General features: G+C 45.6%; 2 protein-coding genes across 2 annotated transcripts in view; both read right to left on the bottom strand.

The window, feature by feature from the left end:
• The window catches only part of Kif14 (kinesin family member 14), a 62,285-nt gene extending 60,499 nt beyond the window's left edge, over nucleotides 1-1,786 (bottom strand). The window contains exon 1 of the mRNA XM_051147497.1: nucleotides 720-1,786. Coding sequence (XP_051003454.1) covers nucleotides 720-1,786 — 1,067 coding nt within the window. The remainder of the gene's footprint in view (nucleotides 1-719) is intronic.
• A 22,178-nt stretch (nucleotides 1,787-23,964) lies between these two features.
• The window catches only part of Ddx59 (DEAD-box helicase 59), a 28,939-nt gene continuing 27,428 nt past the window's right edge, over nucleotides 23,965-25,475 (bottom strand). Inside the window, exon 9 of the mRNA XM_051147496.1 lies at nucleotides 23,965-24,081. The gene's annotated coding sequence lies outside the window, so the exon portion shown is untranslated. The remainder of the gene's footprint in view (nucleotides 24,082-25,475) is intronic.

The following is a 25,475-nucleotide window of genomic DNA, read 5'->3' as shown; positions in this document are numbered from 1 at the left end:
GGGTACCAAACTCAGGTGATGCTGCTGACAGTCGCCGTTCTGGGGCGTTATTTTGGGAAGACCTCTCTGGGGAAGCTACGAGCTTGTATGAATCTTTCAAAAGGAGAGGCAGATACTCCTCACCTCCACAAATCACAAATTTGAGAGGAGACAGCATTAGAGAATTCAACGAGTCACTCAGCAGCAGCCTCCCCCTAGCTCCCTGGCCACTTAAGGTCCAGGCCTCACGAACCTGCTATATGTAAGCCAGGCTGGCTTCGAACTCAAAGATCCACCTGCCTCCACCCTCCTATGCTGGGGTTAAAGGTGTGCACAATCAACACCAGCTCACTTCCTAAAAGCAACATATATATATATATATATATATATATATATATATATATATATATATATATATACACACACACACACACACACACACACATACATACACACAGATACAACATATAGATTTTAATTTTTGTAGTCTACCACAAAAATAAGCAATACACTACAATTCAGCCCAAACACTGGTTGGCCGGAGATGAGGCTCGATGGTGGAGCGCATGCCTACACGTGTACATGAGACCTTGGGTTCGATTCCCAGCACCATGGGAAAATGCCAATCACCTTACAGACACACAAATGCTACACTGGCTTCCTAACAGCAGAGAGGACTTATTAAAGATACACCATGACGTGGAACTGTCTCGCCCTGAGAGCTAACACGCTGAACATACCTTTTGCTGAAAGGCCTTACTCGCACAGCCACTGTCACGTGACTGTTTTCTACTCTTAAGGTGTCTGCTTCTGTAAAGGTTTTGTCTTCTGGAAGGAGTGTACTTTCTTGTGATCTTTCCCTTTTATGTGTAAGAAGAGAACTTTTTGGCCGTGGTGTAACCCGAGGGCTCGCCATCCTGTTTTTCAGCATTGATATGGCTGGGCTTTTAGGTGGAGGCATGTCTTGCCTTGGTGCCAGTCTGTGTTCTGGAACACATTTCACGGGGGTCCTTGTTTCTAAGCTTCCAAACTTACTGGCGTTTTTTGCAATGTCCTTCCCGGCGTTCCCGTGGTGTGTACTTCCTGCTGCCGACACTCTGACATCCAGCTTGCTCTCAGTTGGTTTCGCTGCTAAGTGACCTGATCTCACAGCATCAGCCTGACACTGGGTGCCAACAGGCGGTCTACTGCTTGGGTTCTTAGCTGTCTTATTTTCATTGGAGGCACTAAGGGCAGGAAATATATCTTTGCATTTCTCACCAACCATCACTCCAGTGTCATCTGAGTCTTTCACGGAAACTACAGACGATGGGACGTAAGTGTCATGACTTAAAAGCTTTCCTCCTGTTCTTGTTTCCTGTGCATCACAGTTATTTTCTGCGTTACCTCCTTCCACAGTATTTGACGTTTCCCACTTTCCCACAAAATCTGCTTTCGCGTGACGACGTTGTAACCTGAGACTCGTATCAGCTGTTTTCCTAGTAGTGTCTCCCGCCTCACTGCCAAGTAAAGATGATTCTTTGTTCCAAGTAGGTCTTCTCTGAAGGCTCAGTCGGCTGGGGTCCGGGGGAACAGGCGGCTCTGTTGTTTTTTTACAGGCGGAGATAACGTAAGTACTATTTATGTCTCTGGCTTTACGTCCAGCACCCAGTAACGGATCACAGTTTTCACACTCTGACGTGTGTGACTTCAAGGGCAGTTTAAGTGGTCTGCTGTGAGTGAGGCCACTCGCAGATGAAGTCTTCTGGGCAGAAGGACCTTCCAGTCTATCTCTGCTGTGTCTATTCTGCGAGGCGCGTACTGACATCTTGGCAGCAGGTTATTTTAAAGGAGGACGTGGAGAATCTAAGCACTTTCCAGGTCTGCCTGCTCGACGGGCATTCTGTAGTTTTCAGCTTCCAAAAAGATTTGACCAACTACAAAAGAAAAGAAAAACGGTTACTACAAACTTTAAAGAGAGAGGCTCCCCCACTATAGAAGTAAATTCTCAGAGGCCTGTGTTAGACTAAGCCACAACCTCCACCTCCCACTGCACCTCCCACTGCACCTCCACCCCCCACTGCACCTCCACCCCCCACTGCACCTCCTCCAGTTTCCTCTAACCTCAGCCCTCAATGGACTTTCACTTGTTACTCCACATATATTTGCTGAGGGTTCCATAGACATTGCAGACTTCAAAGACAAGACCTCCTGTCCTTGTTTCCTTAATCTAGAAAGAGCCCACAGGTGAGCTCTATCTCAAGACAAATGAGCCAAGTGATTTAAGAACTCTCAAAATGTGTTATGTTAGCCGGGCGTGGTGGTGCACGTCTTTAATCCCAGCACTCGGAAGGAAGAGGCAGGTGGATCGCTGTGAGTTCAGGGCTAGCCTGGTCTACAAAGTGAGTCTAGGACAGTCACGGCTACACAGAGAAACCCTGTCTCAAAAAACAAAAACAAAACAAACAAACAAACAAAAAAAGTGCTATGTCAGCATACTTTTAGCACCCACACGCCCCCCACCCACACACACACAGCTCAGACTCATAGCATCTAATCAGAGTCTGCAGCAAAGAAGGTTTCTGAATACTCGTTACTGTATGCTAAATACAAGAATGCCTACAAAGGAGATCAGCATGATGTCACAAGGCTGACTCCTGTCAAATAGGTACCACAGGCATTACAAACTATAAACTGCATGTGTAGCCAGGTGTGGTGGTTGATGCCTGCAATCCCAGCATTAGGGAGGCTGAGGTGTGGAACTTTCCAGGCCAGACTGACCCTGTCCTCAGTGCCCACTGCCCCCTCAAATTAGGTAAGTAGACTGTCTTTTATCCATTATACAACAAACAAGACAGGCGTGTGTGTAAATACAGGCCAACAATATCTACCAGGCATTATTTAAAACAGAACAGTGGCAAAGCACACTGCTGGCTTCTGGCCAGCGCTTCATCACGCTCCTTAAATGGATGTAAACTCGTCTTTACGAGTCGACCTTAGAAGATGACACTGAATCAAAGAATTTCGGACATTATTACAATCAAGGAACAAATTACCAGAAGCTCATTTTTAGGAGTCTTTTAAGGTTTGACATAAGAGGCATCGTCACAATAAAAAAGAAAAAGAGTTCGGGTATAAGCATCTACCGCAAAACTTTCAGCTGAAATTACAGAACCCGCCCACTATGAGGTGAAATTAAGGACAATAGTTCCTAGTCTTAGAAACTAAAAGCCATTTGCTCTTTGCACAAATCAGCATGGTTTTTGTTTGCAGAGTTTCGCTATCTGATTTCCAAGAGGACTGGAAGGACAACAAGCTGTAACAGTGTACCTGGACCCCACCGAGTCCGCCGCTCCACACTCCGCGGCGCTGCCGCGGCTTCCGGGTGGACAGGGGAGAGCCTCGCGCCAGGGACCCTCGGACAGAAGGGGACCGAGCGCTCCCACCCGCACACCCGAGCCCGCTGGGCGAGCAACCGCAGCGCTCTCAGCTGGGGGCCGCTTTCCTCTCCCAGGACCCGTAGGACTCACTATTCCCGCGGCGGCAGCAATTTGAAAGCGCGCCTCGCCTCCTGATTGGTTGCTAGACAAGCCTTCACTCCTCTCCACCCCCGGAAGCGCAGCTTTTTCCGGGAGACTCGCCCCGCCCTCATCTCCTAGGCAACAGCCCGCAAGACCCGCCCCGCCCCGTCTCCCAGGCGACGGCCCGTGTTTCCTTCAAACCGGGAGGTACCACCCAAGGGTTTACAGGAGAGGAGATGAGGTTACCCGCCTCTCTGATGCCTTACTTATTCGCAATAAGATTTATTGTGAATGACTTGTACCCTCACGTTAATTGTAACAACATTATGGTATTTCATACGCAAGTCTCTGAGTGGTGGCTTGGACTAAGTGTCTTAGATGAATTAAAAAATTTTAATCCAGAATGTTTTATGAAGAATTAATGTCACCTTACCACACGAGGTTTGCTGTTATTAAACTTGTGAATGATCTGACCACTAGCAAGTGGTGTGGCTGGAATTTGAAAGCTGTTGAGGTAAAGGTTACAATAACCTTTTTGAAACCTGAAAAAAAAAAAAGGTAATCATTAAAGCAACCAGCTCAGCAGAATGATTTTAGCCAAATATTTCTCCAAATTAACAGTGTGGAAATAATAGAAAAAAAGGAGATACCAGAAGTAGCTTCAACTATATACAAAATACACAATAGTCATTTTTCTAATATTTTTTATTTATTCCTTGACAATTTCTTTCTTTCTGTTTTATGTGTGTGAGTGTTTTGTTTAAATGTACATCTGTGCACATGTGTGTTCCTGGTGTCCACAGAGACCAGAAGAGCACTTTGGAGCCCCTGGAACTGGAGTTACAGATGATTAAGGGCCACTATGTGGGTGCTGGGAATTGAACCTAGGCCCTCTGGAAAAACAAGCAACAAATGCTCTTAACTGCTAAGTCATCTGTTCAACCCTCATTATTAAATTCCTAAAAATCTTAAAACCTACTCATAGGGAAATTCAGCCCCCCAAAATATAGTGTTTATGAGTTCTATTGAGAAAATAATTATTCCATTAGTAGCAAAAGGAGGTGACAAGGGGAAAGAAAAAAAAAACTCAAATCCATGAGGATTTAAAAATCACGAATAACTCAAAACATAAAAGTGTAAGGTAACTAAGGGAATATTACAGAGAAGTAAATGTCTCTTTCAACTTATAATGATTTTACAACAGACTGTAACCTGGGTAAAGATGGCTCATTCAAAAAAGAATTTACATACATAGAAAAATAAGTCATATAAAACAAAATGAAAGCAATCCAGACATTAAAAAATAAATATGTGTAAAAAAAATTCTAAATTTTAGGGCTGGTAATTTTGCACAAACTTCAATGTCTAAATTTCTAGTCATGTACATTGGCATGTTTCTTGAGGTCAGAGGTCATGTCTGTTCAGGATCTCTCTAGTCCTCAGTATATGGCCTGATATATATTAAGCGCGCAGTAAATACTTGTCAACAAACCCTTCCAAACCATGAAAACAATACAGATATCCATACACCCAGACCTAGTAACTGTATGAAAGAAATTTATTCTGGGGAAATTCACAAGAATATTTTCTATTTTTATTACGTCCAAACTTGAAAAACACCTAAGATCCCAATCACAGTAGGACACTTTGAATGCTTGAAAAATGGGGGGGGGGGGGGAGAATAAATTGAATTATAGTTATTGTGTCCATTTAAGCTACATACTAATTGGGTTAGGTGTGGTAGCCCCGCCTATAATCCCAGAACATAGATGGAGGCAGGAGAATTTTGAAGTCGGTATAGCAAATTTCAGGGCAGTCTGCACTAAAGCAAGACCCTGTCTCAAAAAAAGAAAAAAAAAAAATCCTAAAAAGTTACACAGTAATTAAATACTTAATTGGAGCTGGCAATGATTAGACCAAATCTTAATGTGTGTTTTCTTACCAGCATGTGAGCTTGAGACGAAGTAGGAGGCCCTTGTGCCCCTCCCCCCTACCCCTTCCCTCCTCCGCAGCCGCTCCTCCCCCACACCGCGGCCCCCCCCGCCCCCCCCCCCCCGTGACTGACAGGAAATCCTCATCACAGAACACTCCTCACACTTCCGCTTCCTTATGTTTGCAATTCACAATTTAATTCCACAGGGTTATATTCTGCAGGGCCACCTGGAGACACCTCCAGTTTAGACATCTGTTGATCTTTTGGTCACTTCGCTGAGACAGCACTTTTCTCTTTGGAACCCTGTCTGCCGCTGGCTAGCAGGGGAAGCCACTTAGCCTCCTCCGAGTGACTCAGGTTCTTCAGCTGGAAATTGCTGATGAGAAAGCTACCCATCCTAAAGAGCCATAATGAGGATTAAATTCGTTAATGCATGCTTAGCACAGAGCCCAGTGCAGGATTAAAGCTCACCCGAATGGTAGCTCTTAAATTGCACGGCCTAACGTAACACTCTAAAGTGCTGAGAAGCCATATTCAAGGCCAGTCGTGCATTTTGGGGCTTCCCGACAATAATGACACATTTTATGAAAGGTGAGGATTATGATTTGAAGCCCTAGAAATAAGCAATGAGAAATTGTAAGTCCTTTTATAATGGCCTCATCGCGGTCTCTTAAAAGAGAACGAGAAAACACCGGGGGGGGGGGGGGGCAAGGTGAGGCTACTCATCTATTTTGCTCGTATGTAATTAAATTGTTAAGCAGCGCAGGCCACGTGCACTTTTCTTTGAAGGGGAACAAGAAGGAATCCAGCAAAATGAAATTGTGGCCAGCACAAGGTGGGTAGGTAAACCAGTTGAAACTCGGTTTCAAACCTCACTTCCAGGAGCAGCGGTCAGCCTCCCACCTGATTTGGGGATACGCATGTCACATTACCCAACATTCGAAAGCCCTGGCAGGTTAGAGGGGACGCTTTGCTGTTGCAGGCAGAACAGCTGTTTACAAGGCTCTGTGTTTTCAAGTTTGACTCATTCAAGTGATAGTTGCTTTGGGAGACTGAAGATGGAACAACTGTGGCCCACTGTCTTTGTTTTACTTTGTTCACCTTTGGCAGTGGCAGGGTGGCAGTGTCTGTCGCTTCTGTTGCTATTTACAGTTTATTTCCTAATCAGAGACAACTCTACAGCCCAGCTACATTGGGGGGTGGGGAGATAAGGAAAATAGAGGACCTGAAGCGCCATTTTATACTGTGCGCAGGTGGTGAGGGTGTCCCCTGAGGTGCTTCTGAAAGGAATGGCCTGGTGAGGAAAAAAAAACACAAAGTAGCGATATTAGAGCCTCCACCATTGCCAGTGGTGGCCTTCCTCTTGAGCCCAAATTGCCACATGGCCACCCACATGGCCGCGCCCTTTCACCTTCCTCAGGACCACATGCATGCTTCCCATCCATCCAGCTACCCACACTTGCCAGTACAGCTCAAAAGCTGGGGGCCAATTGTGTTCAGTCCAGCATCTATGTAGGACCCGAGGTCCCGTCTCCTTTGGGATTTCTTTCTGTAGATGCATTTGCTGCCACCATCCTGGCTCATAAAGTCTGGAAGGATCCTGTGAAAATGGACCATTTATAAGCTAGTTCTTTCTCATCAGAACTCACCAGGGAAATTTCTGTGAATTTTGGAACTTTGTCTGCAACACAGCTCAGGAGTTGCTGTCAACAGTCAAGGTCTAAGATCTAAGTGGGCTGGTTTGTAGGCAGCAGCCACCTTTAAGAAATAGTGGCATATGTAAAGCCAATTCTTTTTGCACTCTCTCTCTCTCTCTCTCTCTCTCTCTCTCTCTCTCTCTCTCTCTCTCTTACACACACACACACACACACACACACACACACACACATTCTCTTTCTCTCTCTGTACACACATACACACACACATATGTGATAGTTCTTTGGAGTCATTCTTGCGTCAGCAAATCTCAAAATAGCCAACTAATACATCAATGAAAGTCATGATTGCTAGAAAAATCATATTACAAGACATCCTTGAAATGTTTTTTTAAAGATATGATACTTTCGGGAACTGAAAAGATGGCTCGGTGGCTAAGAGCACTGTCTACTCTTCCAAAGGACCCGGGTTAAACTCAAGGCACCCCACATAGCAGCTTACAACTGTCTGTTAACTCCAGTTCCAAGGGATCTGATACCTTATACCAATGCACATAAAATAAAAAATAAGACATGGTACTTTGATGAATATAAACATAATTAGTTACATGTTTGGCAGTATACACCTAATTCTCAGGTATTTATGAGAATTAAATTAGAATGGATATGAAATGGATAACGTACATGAACTTAACACATTGCATGGGACTTAAGACCCCTGTCAATGACAACGGAATCAGCCGCTCCCATTTCCAGGCACTGAGGTAACTCCACTGATGCATTCTCCTTAGCTCTCTCTCCCAGCTGTAAAGCAGACATCATTTAAGTCCTTATCTAGTCCTCCCCTCAGAGAAACAGGTACCCGACAACTTACGGCCATCCTGCCCCTCTATCTTGCCTTCTCCATCTCCCAGGGACCTCCCACGTTAGGTTTTTTTCCATGTATTTCCTCCATCTTTGATACCCTTCTCATCTGAAATATATAAGATGCTTCCCAGCTGCTCCAGCTTTGTCTTTCTCACCTCATGAACTGGCCTTCCTTAAGGAGGGGTACCCAAGCCTAGAAATTATAGGACATTTTGGATGCATGTGGGAGAGGCTTGGCCAGGGCTGTTGGCCTGAGCAACTGAAAGGGGTTCAATCCAGACAAGAGAACACGAGTGAGGAGAAGCCTGCCATTACAACCCAGAGGCAAGCAGAGGGCACTGGGCCCCAAGCAGTTAGGATCCCAGCAAGCAAAGGCACATAGCCAACCAAGAAGAACTGGGGTACAAATGGGTACAAATTTGGGACATTTTTTGGAATACCAAGATGCTGTCCACAGCTGTCGTCCTGAATGTTGATCTTGAGGTATAGATTTGAGTCAAGGACATGATAAAGACAGGCACAGAATGCTTGTCTTGTTCAGGTTTCTAGAAAGCCTTCTGTGGTGATTTGGGGGGGGGGCTGTAGGCTCACAGGGAGTGGCACGATTAGGAAGTGTGGCCTTGTTGAAGGAAGTGGGTCACTGGGGACAGGCATTGAGGTCTCAGATGCTCCGACTGTGGCTTCCTTGCTCTTCCTGATGCCTGTCAGTGAAGGTGTAAAACCCTCAGCTATTTCTCCAACACCATGTCTGCCTGCATGCTGCCATGCTTCCCACCACGATGGTCATGGACTAAACCGCTGAACTGTAAGCCAGCCCCAATCAAATGCTTTCCTTTATAAGAGTTGCTATGGTCACGGTGTCTCTTCAAAGCGATAGAAACCCTAACTAAGACACCTTCTCTGCCCATTTTCCATCAGTTCAGGGACAGCTAACTTCTATGCTGCTATGATCCTGTCTGAGAACAAAGAAGGGTTAGCTTCTAAACTGAAGATGTGCCCTCCCAGTGTCCCCGGAAGCTGGACAGCTCCAGTCAAATTTGCCCTCTGTGGTCACTGCACAGGGAGGTGCACGCCTTTAATCCCATCACTCGGGAGGCAGAGGCAGGTGGATTGCTATAAGTTTGAGGCTAGCCTGGTCTACAAAACCCTGTCTCAAAAAACCAAACAAACTCCCTGTGTGATGATGACCTCTGTGGCACCTAGTGCTTTCCTCTGCTGCTTTCTGAAGGATTTTCCTCAGGTCCTGGCCTCCTGCACCTCTACCCAGGGCTGATGTCATTTCTCTCCTCAAATGAGGTGGAAGATTTGGAGACTAAAGAGGAAGACAGCTTTGAAGTTGGTTCTTCTAATTTCTAGAAGAACTAAGTTGAAACGGCTTATGCAGATGTCCACTTGGATGCAGAGACTGGAGAAAGGCCACATCCGAGAAATGCAAGGGCCCTGGAAGGACCCTGGATCCCTCACGTCAGGAAAATCTGTGTCAAATCCTCAACAACCTAGTCCCTGACTTCTTAAAAACACAAAGCAAAGGTCCAATCTTTAAAAGCCTCTTACGTAAACTTTCTTTGCATGCACACATGTATTTATATGCTTCCCATTCTAATACAAATTCCATTATTTAAAGGATAAATATAACTTGACAGGCCTGTGACTCCCCCCCCCTCACCCCCCTGCAACAGCCCTCAGTGCCCAGCTTGCACTTTATTTCAGCCATTTGGAAGTGTCCCAGTGTCCTGAGTAAATTGTCTACATATGCTTCTTGGTTGTATGGTAGCAGATATGCTCGTCCTGCTTCTGCCCTCCTGCAAAACTCTCACTCAGGCCAGACAGGTTTTAGAAATTCTGCTATGTGAACAGATGAACTCTTGAGCAAAACCTATCATGGAGCAAACCCACCATGGTAGTCAATGGTGGAACACTCCTGTAGTCCAGGAATTCTAGAAACAGATGTCTCAACAGGTAGACAAAACATAGCCCAAATAATCTGCACAGGTCCCGAAAATAAAGGGAAGTAATTTTCAAAAAATTCCACTAGGGGGCGCCAAACAGAAAGGAATCATGGAGTTTAGCGGCGAAGCCTCACACAAACTCTAGATTATTTTGCTTTCGTCTTTTAAAACACAAATCTGTCATACTTGAGTCCATGCCGCAGTTTTACTTTCAGGGCTGGAGATCAAATCCAAGTCGTTGCACATGCTATTCACGGGCTCCACCGCAAAGCTACATCAACAGTCCTTGCTTTTTGGAAACCCGGAGCTGCTTAAACCGGTTTAAACTCACAGAGCTGCCCATGCTGATTCGTAACAGCCTTCTGAGTGCTGGGATTATGGATTGGGCCACCACGCCCAGGCACAATTTTTAAATTATTAAAGTGTCATAAGTATTTTTCTCGTTTCGTAGGTGTTTTGAGCCTGTCACAAAAGGCGCATTAAGATGATGGACATTTAAAGACCGTTAAGGTCCAAGGGAAAGCTCTGATGAGTGCTGAGAGCACCACAACTTCCAGAGGGACTCGAGACAGCCTCCCCACCTGTGAAACACATGCCTGGATTAATGAAGGGTTGAGTCCCTTCCTGGTGCAGGACGCATGCATTACTAAATGTCACCTTGTAGCCCCATGAGGTAGGTGGGTATGGTAACATTGTTCTACAGGTGCAAGAATTTCCACACAAGTAACTCACCTGGTACCTTACGCCTATTATTTAGGACACCAAATGTCATTTTCTGTGCTCCTCATCCCTGCCTGGAACAGATGTTTTCATAGGCTTTCAGGATCTCGGGTCCTGTGGCAAAGAGGAATGTTTGCATGTAAAGTGACGCACGTAGAGATGTGTTGAGACGTGTTAGGTGTTGTGTTTTTCTAGTGGTGTGGCCGCTTGGAATTGTTTGCTATAGCACGCATGCCCTTTGATCCAGCCTGGTGGATGAAGGCTTTGTTTCCTAAGACAGGGCCACACCCCAAAGCCCAGGCTAGTTAGAACTGGTGGCAATTCTCCTGCCTCAGCTTCCCAAGAGTTGGAATTACAAGCATGTACCACCACGCCCACTTTAATGAGGTCTTTTTGAGTTCAGTTGTGGTTTCTTCATGGAGCAATCTAAGTCATTTAGCAGGACTCCCAGTCATTTTAAAGGAAGCGATTATGTTACGCAGTAATCCCTTCTAATACATAAATAAAAGAACTCAGGGATTAGCACATTTTACAGAGCACTCTTCTGCTCTTTGAATCATGCTTTATTTATTAATTTTTTTTAGGGATGGTTAGTAAGATGTATATGTACTTTTAAAATTTATTCTTCTTTCATACATTACAGCCCAACCACAGTTTGCTCTCCATCCACTCCTCTCTTTGTAGCCTTGTTGTTATTGTTTGTTTCCTTGATTGTTTTCAAGATAGGGTTTCTCTGGGTAGCCCTGGCTGTCCTGGAACTCTCTGTAGACCTGGCTGCCCTCACATGCGCTGCCGCCATGACCACTCAGCCAATTAGTACGATTTGAAAAGTATGATCAGTCCCAAAGGTTAGCGGGCAACATCTGAGTCTTCCGTGAGTTCATGTAGGAAGAATAGTAGGGTTTTTTTAGTTAAAAAAAAAAAAATTGCTCCAGGGGTCCCGCTCAAACTAAGGCACCAGCCAAGGACAATACAGGCGGTAAACTTTAAAGCCCTATCCAGATCTAGCCAATGGTCAGAACATTCTCCACAGTTGAGTGGAGAGTGGGATATGACTTTCTCACGTTCTCTGGTGCCTCACATTTGACCATGTCCCCTGGAGGGGGAGACCTGGTGGCACTCAGAGGAAGGACAGCAGGTTACCAAGAAGAGACTTGATACCCTATGAGCAGATACAGGGGGCGGTAATCCCCTCAGGAACAGTCATAGGAGAGGGGAATAATGGGAAAATGGGAGGGAGGGAAGAATGGGAGGATACAAGGGATGGGATAACCATTGAGATGTAAGAAGAATAAATTAATAAAAAAATTTTTTTTAAATTGCTCTTTGTGCATGCATGTGTGTGTGGTGGTGGGGGCCTGGGCCTCAGTGTATGGAGATGAAAGGTCAGCTTTGTGGAATCAGTTCTCTCCTTGCTCCTGGGGCTCACCGTCAGCACCCCGCTTGCATGGGCTGCCAGTGCTTCCCCCCCCCCCCAACTCCCCACCCCCGCTGAGCCATCTCTCCAGCCCCAGAACAACTGTTTCTAAGGACCAGCTGAGAGCTTTTAGCAGGCGCCTTCTCTTTGCTGTGCTTCTCAAACAAATCCTGGATCGTGTCTGACACCCTAGTGAAGATGTCGCTGACTATCAGAAGTGCCCCCATTTGCTCCAGTGATGAAGGAAAATGCCTTGAGTTGCTTTCCTGGTCAACAGATATAGAAGGAAGCCTCGGATGATTTTAATAAGGGCATGAAATGTGTGCAAACCTCTCATCTGTCCCTTAAATAGTTTGTAATCTAATTTCTTTATTTGTATAAGTTCAATTCTTGTCTAGACTGTCTGAAAGTGCTTGCAGTAACACACATTTTATTGTGTTTATAATCATAGTTGAGTGTATGTTCATATGTCTATTTTCTCATTTAAGAAATAGAATGAAAGGGACTCTGTCCAGTAATTTCTCCCCATAATGGTTATAAAAAGGACAGCTGCCAAGTGAAAAGCCACCTGCATCGTAAGAATTGGGCATCATGTCAGCTTTTGCAGAGGGAAAACAGGGTGTTTCTTCAACCTTTCAGCTTCGTGAATAAGACCACATCCATCCATAAGCCTCTGCCCATTTACAGAAGGTTTGTTTGTTTATTTATCTATTTATTTAATCTACACCATAGTCAGTTTTCTGACTCACCCAGAGGAGAAAGACGTCCCCATGGACCGGTCGGAGGCACAACAGAGAACTCTGTGTTCTCTCTGCATTCTGGTTCCTTCAGTTTCCTCCAGAGCACAAAGATGAATCCGGGATGACACTTCTGTCTTGCACGGTGAACAGTGTCCTCAGAAGCCATAGTGTAGGTTTAGATGAACTGTGTGGGTTTCTCTCAACTCGCATAGTACAGCCAAAGAGTCAGTCTGTTCACTGTACCCTCCAGTTCCCCCAGCTGTGTTTCTCAGAAGTTATGAACTAAGTGTCAGAGGTCCTCACTGAGCTCAGACTGCCGCTCTGACAAACAACTAGCCTAAGGAGTTTGGGTCACAGTCCCTAGAAACGAAAATGAAACAAGTGCTCAACTTACCCGGCATTGTTTTTTCCCCAGTGTTCACGAGAGGAGGGTATGCTGTTCCCTTGGAAATCTACGCTACTCTTTGAAAGTCTAGAACAAGGCTGTCCATAAAAACATGAGCTACAAGCTCACGGCCACTGTATTGAGAAACATATGAAAGAAAGCTGTCCATTCTAAAACGTAACTGACTGTGTTAGATCAATACCTCAGAATTAACATTTCAATGCATGATTAACATGCATCTCCTCCTCCATATTGCTCTTGTTGTTAGGTTTGGGGACAAGGGTCCACAATGTATGTAGCCAATCAGATTACAACCTGAGACCAATGGCAGGGCAAGTGGCAGCATTCCAGCTTCCAGTGTCCCTCTGACTCCCACTTCTTGGTCTTCCTGTTCCTCTGTCTAGGTTTTGGCTGGCCTTGGCTAGTGGAGGCCTGTCCATAATTTAAAGCTACTTCAGACATCATGATGTTAAGCTCACCACGGTTCTGTAATAACCAGATCTCAGATATCTGGCTGGGCTCCAGGTAATGTGAACTTCAGAAATGTTCCATGTCCAAATCAGGCAAGGTGACTGTGGTGGTTTGAATAGGTTTGGCCCCCATAGATTCACGTGTTTGAATGCTTGGCCATAGAGAGTGACACCATTAGGAGGCGTGGCCTTGTTGGAGGAAGTGTTGTAAGTGTGGAGGCGGGACTTTGAGTCTCTTTTTTTTATAAGTTCTTTTTTTTTTTTTTTAAGACTTATTTATTTGTGAGGCACCAGAGTACGTGAGAAAGTCATATCACACTCTCCACTCAACTGTGGAGAATATTCTGACCATTGGCTAGATCTGGGAAGGGGTTTAAAGTTTACCTCCTGTATTGTCCTTGGCTGGTGCCTTAGTTTGAGCGGGACCCCTGGGCCCAAATCTGCCTATCATATTGTTCTACTTGTAGATTTCTAGGACCCTCTGGATCCTTTTATTTTGCCCCCTGGAGGGGGAGACCTGGTAGCACTCAGAGGAAGGACAGCAAGTAGCCAAGAAGAGACTTGATACCCTATGAGAATATATAGGGGGACGTAATCCCCCTCAGGAACAGTCATAGGGGAGGGGAATAATGGGAAAATGGGGGGGGGGAGGAATGGGAGGATACAAGGGATGGGATAAACATTGAGATGTAACAAGAATAAATTAATAAATAAAAATAAAACAGGAGGAAAAAAAAAGACTTATTTATTTATTATGTATACAGTGCTCTATCTGAATGTACACCTACAAGCCAGAAGAGGGCCTGCATTATATTACAGATGGTTGTGAGCCACTATGTGGTTGCTAGGAATTGAACTCAGGACCTCTGGAAGAGCAGCGGGTGCTCTTAACCTCTGAGCCATCTCTCCAGCCCGGGACTTTGAGTCTTAAATGCTCAAGCTCCGCCCATTGTGAAACACATCCAATCCCCTTCTGCTGCCTTCAGATCAAGATGTAGAACTCTCGGCTCCTCCAGCACCATGTCTGCCTGCATGCTGCCATGCTTCCCACCACGATGATAATGGACTAAACCTCTGAAACTGTAAGACAGCCCTAATTGAACGTTTGCCTTTATAAGAGTTGCTATGGTCCATGGTGTCTCTTCACAGTGACGGAAACCCTAACTGTAATACACCCCAGTAAGCCCACACTTGGGACTTGGAGGCAAAAGGATCGGAGTTCCAGGTCCGCCTCTACTGGATAGAGACTTTGGAGCCAGTCTGCGACGTCCGAGGACTCTCCACTTCCTAATAGTCTCAACCCCCTGCACTCTCCTTGTAATCAATCCAAAAGCCTCATAACGAAATAGACACCAGTGACAAGTGGCAAATTTATACAAGAGTGAAGACAAAAGCGTAAAAAAAAATTATAGGGTCTCTATCCAGTCAGTGCTCATGAGCCTCAAGCCAAAGAATAATTCTTCTGTATTGCAATCAGAAAGAGGGTGGAAAATGCCTGCTTAAATGCCATGGCCAGGGATGGGGCACCTGCCCCTGATCCCAGCTGGTCAGGCAGAGGCACGAGGACTTAAGTTTGAAGTCAACCTGAGGTGCGAAGTGAGCTAGAAGCACATCTGGGCTACAGAGTGAGGTCTCAATAAACAAACACACAGACAAATAAGCAAATGGTCACATCATGTTTCTGAGCCTCAGAGAAACCCCTCTTTTTCTCTCTTGCTTTCTCCTTAGCGGGATGCTGTTTCTGGGTAGCAAGGCTGGGAGTGCACACAGGTGCTAAATGAGCCGTAATTATTTACAGGGAAGCCATTACTTCCCTGTTGGCAGCTAGACTCCGAAGGTGGTATCATCTAGCCCGAGGGCCCCTTCCTCATTATTTTCTGCAATTCTACCTATTAGAGACCACTTAAGTGTACTGTGGATTCTACCTTAATGCACAACCACACTCTTTGTGAGACAGAGCTTCATGAGCCTCCTCTCTGCTCATTTTCCTAAACTGTTTAAATCTTTAGTGATCTGCCCATTCCTGGACCGTAGCAACTGATACGCCCTCATCACAGCTTCATCTGTAAACTTAGCTTCCTCCCAGAGGACACAATGGACTCCATTCTCCTCTGTGTGAAAGGTGCTAGTTTAGGATGGCTAGCTGGCACAGAGAGGACAGGATCCGGCTTCTCTGAGGGACAGCTATGATCTGAGGGTGGGGGGCTGGGCTGGCCCTTCTCAGCTGCACTTCCTGGGCTCTTTCTCCTCTGTGACTTAGAGTTATGAGGAGGGAGACAGTTTTCACCTTCATAGATAGTTTTCTCCTAAATCCAGACTTCTACCCTCCTATAAACGGGCATCGGCCCTGGCCGGAGTTTCATTTCTGTTCCATTTCTAGGAAGGAGGAAGGTTTTCATTGAGGGGTTGTTGGGTTTGGGGTAGAAGCTGAGAAAACTAATTTCTTTATTTTCTGAGCTCAGGGAGGTGGCCAGTTCAGCGTCTGAACTGTGTCCTTGAGGGGAAGTTGTATTGCATATTTAAAGGTGAAAACCAAAATTAGCTCATACGGGGGGGGGGGGGGGGGGATGGTGGAACAGGGTGGTCAGCTCTGACTCAAGTTATTTTGCTAACAAGAAGTTCTAGCTAACCTTGAAAGTGTGCCTGGCAGATGGAGGCAGCTGGGCTTATGGTTGGGGAATTTTTGCTGATGAATAAAGCCATAGGGTCTGTTGAGCATAACCATAGTTTATGGTCAACCTGACCTTGTATAGAGACCCTTTTACATCAGCAACAAGCTGAGATGATGTAGCTGGTGGGCCTGAAATAAAAATATCTATATAGTTATGCTACCGAAGAGAGTGAAATAGGAAGTGATGTGGCTATTTTCTCCCTACACTGGTGCCCCTAGCCTCACCATGCCCCTCGCCCTCCTCATAGAGAATTCTCCTGGCTTCTGTGATAGCTGGTTTTGACCTGGTGACATTGCTAGAAGTAGCCTGTTGCCGTTGACTGATGGTTTTGTTCCTGGTGTTGCAAAACTGAGCATTAGCTCAGTGTTCAGCTGCAGTCACTTGTGTCTATGTTTGACCACAATGGTGGAGTCTGGTCAATGGCAGAATAGCAATTCCAAATAAAGCCAGGCTTTGAGGAAAACCAGCTGTGAAATCATGTGTGTGTGTGTGTGTGTATCAGGGAGACCAGATGAGGTACTGATGCAGTGTAGTGAGTAGCCTGATTGGCGTTAGGACTAGAAAGGAGGCAGACACCACAACATGTCCTCTGAGGCTGCAGACAGAGTAGATGACTAGCTGGCTTTCCACTCAGACCACTGAACAAGAAGGGAGACAGACAGCTCAGCATTTAGGGAGGGTTCACAGTCCAGGCTTTAAAGGGGCACACTGTTCTTCCAGAGGACCAGAGTGTGGTTCCCAGAACCCAGGTCAGGTGTAACTCCAGCTCTGGGGAATCTGGCGCTCTCTCTGGCCTCCCTTCTCTTTCATAGTAGACTGTTAAGAGTGAAGCTCTTGGTGGCAGGAGGACAGAGGGTTCAAGGCCAACCTAGTCTACAAAGCTCCTGAAAAAGAAAAGGGAGACTGTAAAGGGCATCCCCTGGGCTTTGGCTCCTGCTGCGTTACTTAGCCGCATGGTCTTGAGCAACATGATTAAGTCCTGTGTGCCTCAGTTTTCCCACCTACAAAATGGGGGTAAGAATAGCACCCAGCTCAGAGTTGTCAGGGGGATTAAATGAGATGGCACATTGGCCTGACAAGCAATATTATGCAATCCACATTTCCTATTTCTTATATTTTTAGTTGTGAGCCTAGTCTTTAACAGCTGAGCCATCTCTCCAGCCCCATTTCCTATTTCTTAACTCCTACGGCCCTGCCTTTGCAATTTGTCAAAGCAGCTCGTTGCTCACGATGAATTGGCTCAGGGCAGGTCATTCTCACTGAGCTGGAGTGATGGGCTTGGGCCCTTGTACTGGTGAGCAAAAACGGACTAAGAAGGGGCCTGAGTTTGAGCAATGGGACAGTGACAGGAGCCTAAAGGAGTGGGCAGCATCGCAAGAGGGAGGAGCGCAGAATGAGGAGGGTGCCTGAGGCTCCCCAGCTCTGCAGGCACTGGTCCACGTGTCTAGAGGAGAAATGCCACAGTTCCCGGGAAGCTAGAACACCCATTTATGTGAGCCCCCTACACACACACACACACACACACACACACACACACACACACACACACACACACGCTGCCAGACAGTTAGAGGTCAGCCACTGCTGTTCTCACCGGCTAGAAGAGGGTGAGAGAGATCACCAGTGGCCACAGCCTGCCTTCTGCCATTCTTACTCTGCCCAAAGAGAACAGGGGCAGAAGAGCAACCTATAAGCTGCTGTGCCAGATTTTGTCTACACATAGCTAGAAGGGGCTTTCCCAGAGAAGTGCTGGCCCAAGGCCCCGGTGGACTAATGAAAGAGCAGAAGTCCTCTTGAGGTAAGTATGCTGAGTTTGTCACAGTCACAGAATCTAATATATTCTTTGCTTTTGTTCCTACTAACTCTAAAATGGTCCTTCTAGGTAGGTTTGACTGTTTTAACAGCACCCATAAAGACAGAATCTGTCTCCTCAAGTGCAGTTTGTCACTGAGTGAGCTCTTACAGCTAATGCTCAGTATTAATATTAAATATGCAAAAACAAATGCTCCATCTCCTATTTGACGTTGCTTTCCTCACAAAGTCCATAACAATCAAACCAAAACTCACCTTTTGAGGCCAGGGAGATGGCTCCGCAGGTAAAGGCACTTGCTATGCAAGCCTGGAAATCTGAGTTCGGTCCCTAGAACTTAGATAAAGGTAGAAGGAGAGAATGGACTCCTCAGACTTGAATTTTGTCTGTTTGATTTTTTTTTGTTGTTGTTGTTTTGTTTTGTTTGTTTGTTTTTCGAGACAGGATTTCTCTGTGTGTATCCCTGGCTGTCCTGGCCTCACTTTGCTGACGAGACTGTTCTCAAACTCACAGGGATCCACCTGGTTTGTTTGTTCTTTCGTGACAAGGTTTCTCTTGTGACTCCCTCTTGCTGGCCTTGGACTCACAGAGATCTGCCTGCCTCTGCCTGGAATGAAAGGTATGCACCACCATGTCTGGCCAGGGGTTGTTGTGTGTGTGTGTGTGTGTGTGTGTGTGTGTGTGTGTGTGTGTGTGTGTGTGTGTGTGTGCACGTGCACGCACAGGTGCATGTGGGTGCCCACAAAGCTCAGAAGAGAGCATCAGAGCCCCTGAAGCAAGAGTTACATGAGGTTGTGAACCACGTGACATGAATGCTTAGAAACCCAACTCTGCTCCTCTTAGCCACTGAGGCATCTCTCCAGCCCCACACCTGCCCCACCCTCCACCCAAACTGGCCAGACTTGTGTTTCAGTGCTTTTCTACACTGTTTGTTTGACTTTGGGGAAGACACTGAATTCTACTCTGCTTCCATTTCCTCATCTGTAAAGAGGATGATAGTTCCCCATGGGGTTGCTGGTGTATAGAACGTGGTAGTGAACATGATTTCCTTTTAACCACTGTAAGGTTTCTGCAGTGGCTGGGTTTCTGCTGCATGGGTATTCTGAAATGTCAGTGGTTTATTACTGAATCCACTCTCTTAGTAGCAAGCTTGAGAGTTGCCTTCAATGGCTCTATTTCTGGTGCCAATGAGGTTCAAACCTGTTGGTGTGGCTCCCTCTCTGGCTTCAGGTTGAGGAGAACTGGCTCCTTGGGCAAGTACCCTGCATGACGAATGACACAGAACGAGAGGACATGCAGACCCACACCGCCTAGTTTTGACCTTTTCTCCTGTCATGCGGGCTCTCATTTGATGGGCCAATGCAAGCCATTATTAGACCAAACCCAAACCAGTAGGGCAGGAAGGTGCATTCCTATCAAATTGTAGAGGGAAATAATTGGCTATTTGCTGAATAGAACACAACCCCAAATTTTACTTTTCGACAGTTTCTGAATCATCTATCAACAAATAAAGGGCATTAGCAAAAAGAAAAGAAAATCTACATCAAGTCAATCCAGAACACAAGGAAGTATTCTGTAATCTAGAAAGCCTTATAGATATGAAGGGGGTGCTCTGCTGTTTTCTCTCAGGACAGTCATTCAACATCATGCATTCTGTATTTCTACATACACCTGTTGAATACTATAGAACTCGGCTTTTCCTCCATATTCCTCTTTCTAAGGTGGGCCTCACTGTTTTCTCTCAAGAGGTCCGCCTGCTTCAACCACAGGAGTGCCAGCCTTGCTTTTATTTTTAAATTGTATTATGATATTTTAATTTTATTATTTTAAAATTTGTTTTGTTTTTTGTTGTTCATGACAGCATTTTCTCTGTGTAGCCCTGGCTGTCCTGGAACTCGCTCTGTAGACCAGGTTGGCCTCGAACTCAGACCCATCTGCATCTCACTGACCATAAATTCATAATTTTAAAAAAGACCTACAAGCCAGGCATGGTGTCTCACATCTCTAATGTCGGCACTCAAGAGACTGAGGCAGAAGGATTACTGCAAATTCAAGGCTACCCTAGGTTACATAGTGAGTTTCAGGTCAGCTTTAATTACATAGTGAGACCTTGTCTCAAAAAATAAAAGAATAGCCAGGTGCAGTGGTACCCGCCTTTAATCCCAGCACTTGGGAAGGCAGAGGGAGGCAGATCTCTGTGAGTTGGAGGCTAGCCTGGGCTACAAAGGAATCCAGGATAGCCAAGGCTAAACAGGGAAATCCTGTCTCAAAAAACCAAAAATAAATGAACAAGAATAAAAAAGACATACAATGTTATATATAGTGGTTATTATATTGCTTAATTATATACTTCTAATACATAAATGCTTCATTTTACTCTAAGCCATACTCTTTGTAAATATTTCTCACATACTCACTGGGAGCCAACACAGAACTAAAGTAGGCACAATGAGGTGCTCAGGCTCGGTCTGAGCCCTCCAGCAGGCCTGGACCTTCCCAGTTTTCTTTGTGGGAGGTAAAGGGGAAGGAAGAAACCGCCTGACACAGATCTTGCTTCCAAAAAAAAGGAAGTGGTCCCAGCTTGGAGAAGGAAAAATGTTGCATGTGCAGAGTAAGGAGCCGTATCCTGTGCTGCCGATGTCCATGGAAGATGCTAAGGCCCACAGAAGCCTGGAACTGTGACCTTGGGCACTGAGAGGGCCCGTCTCAAGTCTGGGTTACGATGACTACCTGCACAAAGGATGACGTGAGCTCAGTGTGAAAAGTCATTAGGATGCCACTGAGAGGCAGGGGAAGCCGGCAATGTGCCTTTCCCCACCACAGTGTGCAAGTCTGCTTTATTGTTTTTATTCCCTAAAAAAAAAAAAAAAATCACCAAAAGATCTGGAGAGATGGCTCAGCACCTAAGAGCACTTACTGCTTTTGCAGAGGACCTGGGTTTAATTCCAAGCACCTCCATGGTGGCTCATGACTGCCCGAAACTCTAGTTCCAGGGATCCAATGCCCTCTTCTGGACTCCATGGGCACTCTACCACACACACGTATGTGCACGCATACATACATGCATTGAAAACACTCATACATAGAAAGTAAAAACATTTTTAATTAAACTTGTTAAAATAAATTTGTGTATATAGGTCCTTTTCACTTATTAGACAAACAGTGCCTGTTATCTAGTTCAAAAGGAATTCCAAACCTATTATCCTAAAGGTAATTTAATCATTAGCTTTGCAGCAGTCTTTAAATTATGTAGCTAATAACCAGTCTATTTAAGAAAAGGCGATCAGCCTCTTCAGGCCACTGCCACCCCATTTGGATTGCATTTGGCTCTCTCCTCCCTGCTGTATTAGGAACAGTCAATCAAAAAGAACCCAGTCGACCTTATAATCACATCTTCCTTAATTATCTCTTTACTACTTTCGCCGACTACAATACTTTTAAATTATTATGCCATTGCTCTCATTTTATTGAAAGTATAAAGGGTGCCTATCTAAGGCAATTGGTGATTACTTGCTCTTAAGAATTCTATTAAAAATATAGTAAGTTTTATTGAAGTTCTATTTTCATAGTTGCCATGTTATGCTTTACTTGATGGTCTGAGATGAAGCTGTGAGGGAAGAGTTTTCCCCACCACAGTGTGAAATGTTACTCTGTCACTGTTTTAATGGAATAAAGCTTTGTCTCTGTGTTTGTTCATGACAATTCTGCTTCCTCTCATAGAATCAAAACAAGATCAAACCTTGATGCTCATGAAATCATGATGCATTGCCTTGTTTCTGTGCCCTGCTTGGCAAGCCAGGCTGTGCAGCAAATGTAACTATCACCAAGGGGCTGAGAGAGGCCACGAGGCCAAGTCACAGCTACCTTAAACTCTAGGGACCCTCCAGCTTGGGGCACATTCCAGCTGTAATTTACCCAGCTGACTTCTTCTTCTTCTTTTTTTTTTTTTTTTTTTTTTTTTTTTTTTTTGAGACAGGGTTTTTCTGTGTCGCCTTGGCTGTCCTGGACTCACTTTGTAGACCAGGCTGGCCTCAAACTCACGAAGATCTGCCTGCCTCTGCCTCCCAAGTGCTGGGATTAAAGGAGTGCACCACCATGCCCAGCCTGCTTTGTGACTTAACACAGTGCTATACTCCTCCGCCCCCCCCCCCCCCCCCCCCCCCCCCGCTGCAAGTAAAGTCAAAATGCATTTAAAAACAGTCATATTCAAAGTGCTATCTTTCCTTCCATCTGCTTTTTGGGAGTCGCAGGCCAGGGATGTCTGGCTTCAGGGAGACCCAACGAGTCTGGGCACTGGACTTCAAAAGCAAATGGCCAAAGAAATAGTGAAGAAAGAGGGAATTGATTCATTATGGCCCTATGTGAGAGTCAAGGGGTCAGCATGGCCCTCTCTGTCTCCAGGAGGTTACTGCCATGGCTTTCAGGTCAAGCAGGGGAAGAATTAGAGTAGGGAGCACGAGGCAGTTAACTACTCTTGGCCAAACCGTGGCATTTGAGCTCTATCTCAGGCTGGTTCTGCAGGGCTCCAGGGAACGCTTATCACTTAAACAGGCAGCTTGGTACTCAGCATGAGATGATTGCTCCCTTCTTCCGGCTTGTTTCCTCCATGGGCTGACTGCTCCTGCTTATGAGGTCTGTCTTATCATGGGTTAATCTGCCTGAAAGGCTCCACTATTCCTGGAACCCAAACTGACTGAAGGAATGGTGCCATTTGGTGGCCTAGAACAAGATGTTGTAAAAGCCAGCACCATAATTATGATGTCGCTGCAAGACTTGGAAACACCTTGGTTCTTATCCTGTATCTCTGTCCTTGATGGTGAGGATTGGCAGCTTTACATGAACACTCCTTAAATGAGTGGCGTGCTGAGGAGGATTGCTGAGGAGCAACCTGACCCACTTTAAAGGTAGGACAGGAGACAGAAAATGAAGGCAGAGAAATCAAGCTCCGTATTGCTTTAAATTACCCACTGGGCACCTGTAGACAGAAGTGAAACAGCCTTCACTTCAAAAGGATTTAAAGAAAATGAGTAACCATTTATCAACTAGTCATAAGAAATCTGTGCAGTGTTTTAAGCCGACATCCTGGAAAGCCTCCAAGGCCCCTCTTCCCTTAGGCTTGCCTTTCTTACTAACTTCCTAAGAATGTTTTCTCTTGGGGAGGAAAAGGGTGTTGGGACAGGGTGTGGCTGTGTAGCCCTGACAGGCCTGGAAGTGATATGGTGAGCACGCTGACCTTGAATATGCTACAGCCAAAGCTTCCTGCCCCTGCCTCCTAAGTGCTGGCATCGCAGGCCAGCGCCGAGTTCAACATACTTCATGTAAGATGGTATTTCCACTTAGGACTCTTCTGCATACTACATACTTGTACATTAATGAAAGTGATAAATGACTCCAATTACAGAAAACGTCTTCAAAATTATAAAATGTCTACATCACCTAGCTTCCTCTCCCCAGAGTGCTTCAATTAAACACAGTGTAAGTGCTCTCTGTTACCTAACTCATCCATCATGGCGGCACTGTCAGTTGTAACATGCTTCTCCTGTTTCAGGACTCACTCCCCTACCAGTTCCTGGTTCCCTCCCAGCATTTGGGAGCCTCTATAAATATAAATCCCAAGGTAAATATCCCCCAGATTCGAGAAGGGAGAAGGGTGTACAGCATTTCCTCTGTAACTAAACTGGCCTTCTGTGAGCAGATTCTTCACTTCCCTTAGCTGCGAGAGAGCCCATCAGTGATGCATCAGTTCTCACTGCCAGCAGTTAATATTCCTATTATGTTCTCGGAAGTTCTGATGAACTGCCTGGTCCCCGAGCGAGCGGCGGTGTTCAGGACAGTTGGAGCATGCAGTCAGCCGCGGCGGGCGGCTGGAGCGCTGGGGAGCTGGAGGCAGAGAACTGGAGGGTGGACTTGGGTGGAGGAGGAATTCGGACAGCAGCCAGAGGAGCTCAGACTTGATGCTGTCAACAGGGAGAAGCTGCAGGTTTCTGAGCAAGGAGACACCGGAGGAGTTGGAATTAATACCCTCTCTGAACACATCGTTCTACTCTGGTTAGAAAGATGCTGGACAATAGCCGGGAGCGTGGCGCACGCCTTTAATCCCAGCACTCGGGAGGCAGAGGCAGGTGGATCGCTGGGAGTTTGAGGCCAGCCTGGTACAAAGCAAGTCCAAGACAGCCAGGGCTACACAGAGAAACCCTGTCTCAAAAAACAGGTAAACACACACACACACACACACACACACACACACAAAAACCAAAACAAAATAGAAAGATTCTGGACAAGCGGAACGGCCAGTTCAAACAATGCTAGTGTCATTCAGCTGAGAAGCAGGGCTCCAGAGCTCCAGGGGCAACGCAAAAGTGTGGTCATTTTGAAAGCAAACCAGACAGGATCTGGTGACTAAGCTGATACGGAGATCAGAGGGAAGGTGAATCAGTGATGCCATCATGGTTTGAGCATGTCTGAGGGCGCGGTAGCACTCAGCAATGTGGAAGTCAGAAAGGGAACTGGACTTTGCCTAAGGAAGATGTTAAATCTGGCTTCAAACATGCTCAATTTGAGCTCCAAAGTTAAAGTGATACGCTGAGGATAAACAGTCAGGGCACAAGTGAAGGGGTGTGATGGCAAATGGTGTACACAGAGGAGGCACCCCGTGCCTGAGAATCCAAATTCTGGAATACTCGGAAGCTTTAAGTTGACATGATGCCGTAAATGGAAAATTCTACATTTGACTACACATGATGAGTCTCAGTCAAAACAGAGCACTCTGAGAACATGCAGAATTACCTTCAATCCATGCTAGGTATGTGTGAAACGTAAATGAACTGGCATTTCAATTTGGGTCCCACCCTCAGAATAGCACTATGTATGTACATATATTCAAGTTTGAAAGCAACCTAAAACCCTTCAGGTAAGGGGTGCCCAAGCAGTATAAAGGTTTCGAATAGGTCAAATGCAACCACCATCTAGGAATGCTTCTTGGCTAATCTCTTTTATCTCTATTTTAGACTCCAAGAATTCAGCGGTAAGCTTGAGCTATGGAAATAAGAATTGAAAAGTATGAACCACAGAAACTAGAGATTTGGAAAGACCTCTGAGAAGCATAAAGCAAACCTCATTTCACAGGCGAGGGAGGCTCAAGATGGAGAGGGTAATTAATTTATGCTAATTGAAAAAACTGGCAAAGCTCTATAATTGGAACCTAATTATTCGCAAGCAGTTTTACCAAGATTTCCCGCCCCCCCCCCCCCCCGAGATGCAAAGAGAAAAATAAAGATAGGTGAAATTTTCATAAATTCAAAATTCATTTTAAAGGCTGCTCTTGTCTCACTCCTTTACTTGTCATCTGGTCCAATAATACCAAAATACTGCATATTAT

Source organism: Acomys russatus, chromosome 6 (genome assembly GCF_903995435.1).
Source record: "Acomys russatus chromosome 6, mAcoRus1.1, whole genome shotgun sequence".
In the NCBI taxonomy this organism is placed as follows: domain Eukaryota; kingdom Metazoa; phylum Chordata; class Mammalia; order Rodentia; family Muridae; genus Acomys; species Acomys russatus.
The sequence above is the reverse complement of the archived record's forward strand: the minus strand, read 5'-3'. Positions and strand labels throughout refer to the sequence as shown.